This window comes from Penaeus japonicus, unplaced genomic scaffold, assembly GCF_977035675.1.
Source record: "Penaeus japonicus unplaced genomic scaffold, GWHDUDI00000001_assembly GWHDUDI00000036, whole genome shotgun sequence".
Classification (NCBI taxonomy): domain Eukaryota; kingdom Metazoa; phylum Arthropoda; class Malacostraca; order Decapoda; family Penaeidae; genus Penaeus; species Penaeus japonicus.
Genome location: NW_028234438.1, coordinates 23,581,394 through 23,589,400, shown reverse-complemented (window position 1 = coordinate 23,589,400; position 8,007 = coordinate 23,581,394). Strand labels below are relative to the sequence as shown.

General features: G+C 47.7%; 2 protein-coding genes across 2 annotated transcripts in view; one reads left to right on the top strand and one right to left on the bottom strand.

Annotated features, from left to right (window-relative positions):
• The first annotated feature begins 225 nt into the window (after window positions 1–225).
• LOC147467451 (uncharacterized) lies at window positions 226–1,873 on the top strand. Its single transcript, XM_086531659.1, has one exon. The coding sequence runs from the start codon at window positions 241–243 to the stop codon at window positions 1,834–1,836; it is 1,596 nt and encodes a 531-aa protein (XP_086387785.1). The 5' UTR covers window positions 226–240; the 3' UTR covers window positions 1,837–1,873.
• Window positions 1,874–3,867: 1,994 nt separating this feature from the next.
• LOC122252840 (alcohol dehydrogenase class-3) overlaps window positions 3,868–8,007 on the bottom strand; it is an 11,164-nt gene continuing 7,024 nt past the window's right edge. The window contains exons 6-8 of the mRNA XM_086531660.1: window positions 6,890–7,019; window positions 6,143–6,406; window positions 3,868–4,161 (exon numbers count right to left, since the gene is read on the bottom strand). Of these exons, the coding sequence (XP_086387786.1) occupies window positions 3,998–4,161; window positions 6,143–6,406; window positions 6,890–7,019 (558 nt within the window). The 3' untranslated portion in view covers window positions 3,868–3,997. The remainder of the gene's footprint in view (window positions 4,162–6,142; window positions 6,407–6,889; window positions 7,020–8,007) is intronic.

Here is an 8,007-nt window from a genome sequence, read left to right as displayed (position 1 = left end):
TGGTAAGAAAAAGTACAGTAAAAATATGATTTTTTCACTTGTGTAACTATCGTGACAAGCCTACCCCCTTGCCACGGAGTTTCCACGATTGTTCCAATACTTTCCACGCATCTGCCACGAATTTGCCACGCTTTTGCCGCGAACCCGCGCTTCTAGAATAAGAATCGCGGCATGTTCATGTCATGTACACGGCGCGCTTAGGGACTTAGAATATGGCTGAGAGAGACACGCTGATCCATCATGTCGTCCAAAGATGGCAGCCATGAGGGAGAGGAGGCAGGCACGAGTGAGGTAAAGCCAAGCCAGATGGACCTGATCATTGCCATGCTGGCCGGTATGAGGGAGGAAATGGCACAAACGGCTCGTGAGCAGGAACAAAGGGCAGAAGAGCAGGCACAGAGGGCACGCGAGCAGGCGCACTATCTTGTCGAGATGCTGGCAAGGAAAGCAGAGGAGCAGGCGCAGCATCTCGTCGAGATGCAGGCAAGGAAGGCAGAGGAACAGTTCTGCCATCTTGTTGATGTGCTACAGGGTAATCTCGCATCTGTGAAGATGGAAACGCAGCGGTACACCGACAAAGCGTGCGGCAGCGTGAAGAGTGAACTGCTGGAGGAGGTGCAGACTCTGAAAGGCGAGGTTCAGGGCCTGAGGGAGGAGGTGAAGGCAGAAAGGCGGCGTCACGAGGTAGCAACGTTGTACGCGGAGAAGGCAGACGAGGTTCTGGCAACAGATGCCAGAGTGTCAGATTTACTGGGGTCTGCCTGGGGTCCGTGGCAGGGAACCCCCGGGCCTCGCAGCGTCGTGTCGGAGCCGGTGGCCGCTGCAGGAGGCTGGGGACCCATCGGAACCGCTCCCTTGGGTACAGGTGGCGGCAAACTCGGACCCGGTCAACCCGCCTCGTTGCCTCCCTCACCCCCTCCCTTCCCTCCGGGCGTGTTAGTTCACGGCACGCGTTCTCCACCTCGCAGCCCCTCGGCCTCTAGACATTCTGTGAGGCGTAAGCCAGCTGAGTACGACGGGAAGGTGGCCTGGGAGGCATATGTCGCCCAATTTGAAATGCTGCCACCTGCCCAGGCCTGGAATCAGGAAGAGAAGGCACTGCAGCTGGTAACAGCACTGAGGGGCCCCGCGGTGGTAGTGTTAGGGCATCTGCCGCCATCCCAACATGCCTCTTACACCAGCGTGGCGGAGGCTTTGAAACGCCGTTTCGGTCATCACCACCAGGCCGAGGTATATCGGGCCCGCTTGAAGAAGCGGACTCGTGAGCGTGGCGAGACGCTGTCCCAGCTGGCGCAGGACGTGGAGGCGCTGGTAAGGAGGTCGTACCCTGCGGCTGCGGAAGAGATGATCGTGGTACTGGCCCGCGATTTCTTTGTTGACGCTTTGCCGGACCAGCAGCTGCAAATCTACGTCAAGCAGGTACACCCTGAGGACCTGCAGGTGGCATTGGCGAGGGCCTTGGAGTTCGAGGCCTTCCTGAAGGGAACCAGTGGCCAAGAGCCGGCCGCCCAGAACTGCCGTGATCTCTGGGGCCGGAAAGTGAAAATGAAGGCAGTGTCGAGGAGGGTGAGCCCGTACAGATTCCACGGCTCGTGTTGGGGCTGTGGTGAGAAAGGGCACAGATGCAGTCGGTGTCGGAGGGAGCGGAGAACGCGCCCTCTCAACCGGACGGATTCTGATGCCTTCCAGCAGTACTGCAAGGACTGTGGCAGGTCTGGTCACCACCCGAGTGCCTGCCCTAAGGCTAAGGAAGTGGTACAGGCGGAAAACTCGGACAGGCTGGAGAAGGGGGCCGAAACCCAGCCGTCCTCGGTTCCTGGACCCCGACTTGAGTAGCTGCCGTCGACAAACAGCACATGCAGGTGGAGGACTCAGTAGATGGGAACCCATGCTGCCTGACAGTGGACACTGGGGCTGAGAAGACCCTAGTGCGGCCTGATATGTTTGGCCACTACGCGACTTCCAGACGCACCACAGAGACTGTGTGGTGTCATGAGGCATTGTGTGCAGCTCAAGGGGCAAGTGGAGGCTCGTATCGGCGTGGGCAGCGCGGTGCAGCGGCTGCTGATGTGTCGCCGATCGGACGAGCCATGCTTGCTGGGCCTTGACTACCTGACGCAGAGTAAGGCGTGTGTCGACCTTGGACGGAAGCTGGTGAGGATGCACGGTGATGATGTGTCCTTGCTTCCTAAGGTTGGCTGTGCAGAGGTAGTTACAGCTGAGCGACTGCACCTTGCCCCCAGGACAGAGTCTAGGATCCGGTGTCAACTGTCGAGAGAGATGCATGGAGTGGAAAGCATGGTGGAGCCCATTGAAAACCTGCAGCTGGCTGACGGCATAGCAGTCGGACGGAGTCTTGAAGGAGCCAAGGATGACGACGTGACAGATGCTGACCAAGATGAGGACGAGCATTTGGACGGTGAGGGCGATGCGACAGAACCGCTGCCCACACCACTGCGGCAACCCCGGCGAGAGCGAAGAAAGCCGCGCTGGATGAAAGATTTTTATGTTGTTTCTGAGACCTAATTACCATTACGTTTTCTTTTGTTTTGAAAGAATTTTATTTGTTTTTGAGGAATGATTTTCTTTATGTTTCCTGTTGTTTATTTCATGTTTAGGTATGTCAGAGCAGACGGGTCGTCTGCTTGATAGGGGGGGATAGTGCTACGCCAGTGGGTCTTTGTCTCTGTGCGAAACATGTGTTACTAATAAACTGATGTAAGCTGGACACACATGACGTAATGTCTGGGCAAGCGGCGCGGAAGGAGCGAGGCCAGGACAGACGCAGTTAGCTGCTGCCCCTGGGAAGACCTCGCGTGTGACCCTTGTGACCTGAGATACTCTGTGTTGCCCTGTTATTATAGCTGTATTGTGCAGTGTGATGTGCTGCTTACCCCCCTGTATGGTGCCTATAGAAAGTGTACGGGTAAAGAACTAGTGGAAATAAAGGATAGATGTTTTAGAGTGTGTTTATTTCGTGCCCTGCCTTGCCACGTGGTGTGGCCCCTCGTGGTGTTCTGGGACGCTGTGGTGTTCGGTGCCTCTTGGAGCTGTTCTGTGTTCACGACCCTGTGGTTAGCACGCCGTCTGCCTAGCCTGCCTCGTGTTGGTGGCAGATAGACGAGGCGGCCGGCGTAACAATATATATATATGTATTTTTTAACTAAAGAAAATGTACATTGTTCGATTTACTCGGTTGTTTGTATGTGTTGTTTTTTTCTTTCTTTCTTTCTTTAAGACAGGAAGGAGTGATATATCTTTAAACTAACCAAAAAATAAAAAATAAAATAAAATAAAATAAATTAAATGACTATAAAAGATAAAATAATAGACGAAAGTGAAAGGAAGAGAAAACATGAACAAAAGCCATGGGTGTCATGTAGAGTGTTTGATCACATATACGGGTGCGCGTGTCCGTTAATTTCAAATTTCAAAATTACAGAACCGTGTAATTCTCTCACTAAAACCCACTTTTTGTCAAATGCTTCCTGTCAAACATTTTACCCTCTGCAACTATTTGTATATCTAAAAAAAAAAAAAAAATTCTGGCAGTTATTTTTCTTTCATCTGTAAAGTCATTTGAAAATGCAAATAATAATGTATAAAGATAAACAAAAAAATAATGATAAATAAAGCATTCGGTAATCTATAAGATGTACCCCTAGTTCAAAGTACATTGTGTTACTATAAGAATAATAGTATTAGTGATAGTATTATTAATAAACACCCAATCTCCTTGAGGTAATAACATAGGACACGTTATATCTTAAAAGCATCTTTGAAAAGAAAAAATGCGCCTTATAATTCGGTATATCCTGTAAGGAAAACATCCAAGTAATAATCTAATTACAAAAAAAGGAAAAGGTAATGAAAGGGATGAAAATTTTATTCACTTGACAAATGCACTACATTCTTTGGCAGAAGTTCAAGCGGAATATGTTATTTTCAACAATATTCATAGAAGGGAAACTCCTTTGTCAATAGGTAATCAATCCCTTTACATGTTAATGACCGTTCTGAGAGCCTTCCCTTGGTGCATAAGGTCAAAGGCTTCGTTGACCTCTTGCAAGGGCTTCGTAAAGGTCACGAACTCGTCCACCATGACCTTGCCGTCCATATAACTGTCCACCAGCTTAGGCACGCTGTCTCGGGATTTGAAACCTGAAAGAGGGAAATGATAGAGTTAGGAATATCTAGTTGTTTAGGTTAGTTTGTTTTGATGTTAGGTTGTTAAGGTTAAGATAAATTTCCTTGGGAGTTTAAATTGGGTATAGGAGAATCCCTCAGGCATATATCGAGGAAACTTTTAAGGCTAAATTTTTAATTTATTTAGGCTGGGTATGAATTAATGCCCTAAGAGCAATACGGGTAAGCGTTTAAATTGGTTGAGAAATTGATATTATTTCGTTTAAACCCAAAACTGAATACTTTTTGGCATCATGGTGCTGAACAAAATATGAAATATAAAAGCATTTATACATATGAAGTAAAACACAGCCACAGTAAGAGAGAAAAAAAAATATCGTGAAACACCTTGAAGATCCACCAGCGACCGAATACTCAAAGAAACTTCCGGAATCGCAGCCAGACTACACATCTACGAACACCAAAGGTCATAATGGTGTCAACCCGGACGGAAATAAGTTGAGTAAAAAGGAAATTAAGAAGTTTGCGCTACCGAAATTGAGCCTGGTAAGACAAGAACGAAAGTACAGGGGATTATGCCCCCCTTTTTTTCCTCGTGGAATGCGATAGAAAGTATGAGGTATGAGGATAGAAGAGCATCAAAATAGTTAACAACCGTAATAGTCAAAACAAAAGGCTTCAGTTTTAACACTAAATGATTCACTGATATTATTATAGTCCTACATTAAGGCTGCTTTAGTGGAAATTTTACGAAGCATGTGTTTCTTCCTTTGACGTTGTTTACATCACCAAATGTTAGAAGACACGATGGACTAAAAGATGTAATAGCCAAAATTATGCAAATTATTCGTCATTGCGTTTTATCATTACCAACGGAAGAACGAAATCCGACATACTGCATAAAAAAAAACTAACGCTTCGATTGAGAGAAGTATTAATTAACCCAAGTTCATATGCGAAATGGAAGAATGAATCCAATATGTAAACTGTGGTACTTCAATTGTATTTTTTTTTTTACCACTGCAAGAGGAATATTCCCAGGCTATCTGTGCGCAAGTTTATCTCGGACTAAAAAACAAAAACAAAACAAACAGGGTGAGATGCCATGTCCCATCTTGCGTCTCCCTCTGCCAAATCATAAACGTTAAAGACTACATGTCTTTTAAAATAATGAATTACGAACGAGCAGCCTCCTCGAATGACCCCCCCCCCCCAAAAAAAAAAAGAAAAAAAGAAAAAAAAGAAAAGTAAATGATGAATAAGTAATAAGAAGAAAACAGAAAACAATAAGTAACCGATGAATAAATAATAACAACAAAACAGAAAACAATAAGTAACCGATGAATAAATAATAACAACAAAACATAAAACAGTAAGTAACCGATGAATAAATAATATTAACAAAACAGAAAACAATAAGTAGCCGATGAATAAATAATAACAACAAAACAGAAAACAATAAGTAGCCGATGAAGAAATAATAACAACAAAACAGAAAACAATAAGTAACCGACGAATAAATAATAACAAACCGAAAAACAACAACTACCCGAAGAATAACTCAAATCCCCAAAGCCCAAAGCGAGAGTCGTGGTCGTCCTCACCTCCGACGGCCGACCCCTTCCACACGCGCCCATAAATAAACAATAACAACAAAAAGGAAAACAAGTAACCGAGGAATAAACAATAACAACAAACCGGTAAACAACAAAAACCCGAAGAATAACTCAAATCCCCAAAGCCAAAAGCGAAGAATAAATAAAACCCCAAAGCGAGCGTCGTGGTCTTCCTCACCTCCGAAGGCCGAGCCCTTCCACACGCGCCCATAAATAAACAACAACAACAAACCGGAAAACAAGTAACCGAAGAATAAATAATAACAAAACATAAAACAGTAAGTAATCGATGAATGAATAACAACAAACCGGAAAACAACAAGTAACCGAAGAATAAATAAAATCCCAAAACCCCAAAGCGAGCGTCGTGGTCCCCTTACCTCCGAAGGCCGAGCCCTTCCACACGCGGCCCGTCACCAGCTGGAAGGGCTTGGTCGAGATCTCCACGCCCGCAGCCGCCACGCCGATGACGACGCTCTCGCCCCAGCCCTTGTGACACGCCTCCAGGGCCTGGCGCATGGTCCTCGCGTTGCCGATGCACTCGAAGGTGTAGTCGCAGCCTCCGTCGGTCATCTCCACGAGGGACGCGACGGTGTCCTGCACCTTCAGGGGGTTCAGGAAGGCGTTGCAGCCGAACCGCTTGGCTGTCGGGGGAGAGGGAGGCTCAGGAAGGTGTCCCGGGACGGAGGGGGGGATGGGTGGGTTGTTTATGATGGTGGTGATGGTGGTGGTGATGTGATGTGATGTGATGGTGATGGTGATGGAGATGGTAATGGTGATGTGATGGTGATGGTGATGATGGTGATGATGATAATAATAATAATAATAATGGAGGAGGAGTGATAGTGATGATGATAATGATGGTGGTGGTGGTGGTAGTAATGGTAATGATGATGACAATGCTAATTAATAGCGATACAAGTACTAAATCTAGCACCAATACTTTTTAATAAAAAATAATAACCCAAACAACAAACAACAACAAAAAAAACACAATCACAATAATCACATCTCTCCAAGATTCCTCGCCGTCTTACTTCATTCGACCCTCTTTTCCTTCCACACACAACCAACATCTCACACCCTCCCTCACCCACCCTCACCCTCCCTCACCCTCCCTCACCCACCTGTCTCGAATTTCGCTTCGTTGATGTCGACGCCAATGATCAGTTTAGCCCCGCGGTCTCTGCACCCCATCGCCGCCGCCAGACCCACGGCGCCCAGACCGAAGATGGCGACGGTGCTGCCCTCCTCAACCTGCGGGGGGAAATGGGAGGGAAGTTAGAAGGGGGAAATGGGTAGGGAAGTTAAGAGGGGGAGGGGGAAATGGGGAGGGAAGTTAGGAGGGAGGGGGAGCGGGAAGGGAAGGGAAGGGAAGTTAGGAGGGGGAGGGGGAAATGGGTTGGGAAGTTAGGAGGGAGGGGGAGGGGGGAGATGGAGGTGGAGGGGGAGGGGGAAATGGGTAGGGAAGTTAGGAGGGGGAGGGGGAGGGGGAGGGGGAAGGGGAGGGAAGTTAGAAGGGGGAGGTGAAGAGGAGGTGGTGGAAGGGGTGGAGAAGGAAGTAGGAGGAGGAGGACTTGGGGTGGAGAAGGGGGTAGTTTTAGTGGAAGAGGTGGTGGAGGTGGTGGAGATGGAAGTAGGTTAGGTGGAGGAGAAGGAGGAGTTGGGGTGGAGGGGGAGGTAGTGGAGAAGGAGGAAGAGTTGGAGAAGAAAGTTTGATGAAGGAGGAGGTAATAGTGGTGGTGGTGGAGGAGAAAGAGGAAAAGAACAAAGAGGATGTGGAAGAAAGGGAGAAGAAGCAGGAACAGAAGCAACAACAGGAGAAATAGGGGAAGGAAGACAATTAAGAGTAGGAGGAGGAACAGAAGTAAGAAGAGGAAGAGGAGAGGAAAGTGGTAGTGGAGAAGGAGAAGGAGAAGGAGAAAGAGGAGGAGGAGGAGGAAGAGGAGGAGTAAAAGTAAGAAGAGGAAGAGGAGATGGAAGTGGTAGTGGAGAAGGAGAAGGAGAAGGAGAAGGAGGAGGAAGAGGAGGAGTAGAAGTAAGAAGAGAAAGAGGAGAGGGAAGTGGTAGTGGAGAAGGAGAAGGAGAAGGAGGAGAAGGAGGAGGAGGAGGAGGAGGAGTAGAAGAAAGAAGAGGAAGAGGAAAGGGAAGTGGTGGAGGAGAAGGAGGAGGAGGAGGAGGAGGAGGAGCAGAAGTAAGAAAAGAATCAGGAGAAAGAGGAGTGAGGTAATGTTTTGAGAAGTAC

Excerpts from the sequence above, each read along its gene's own strand:
- LOC147467451 (XM_086531659.1), top strand. The coding sequence starts at position 241 with ATGTCGTCCAAAGATGGCAGCCATGAGGGAGAGGAGGCAGGCACGAGT.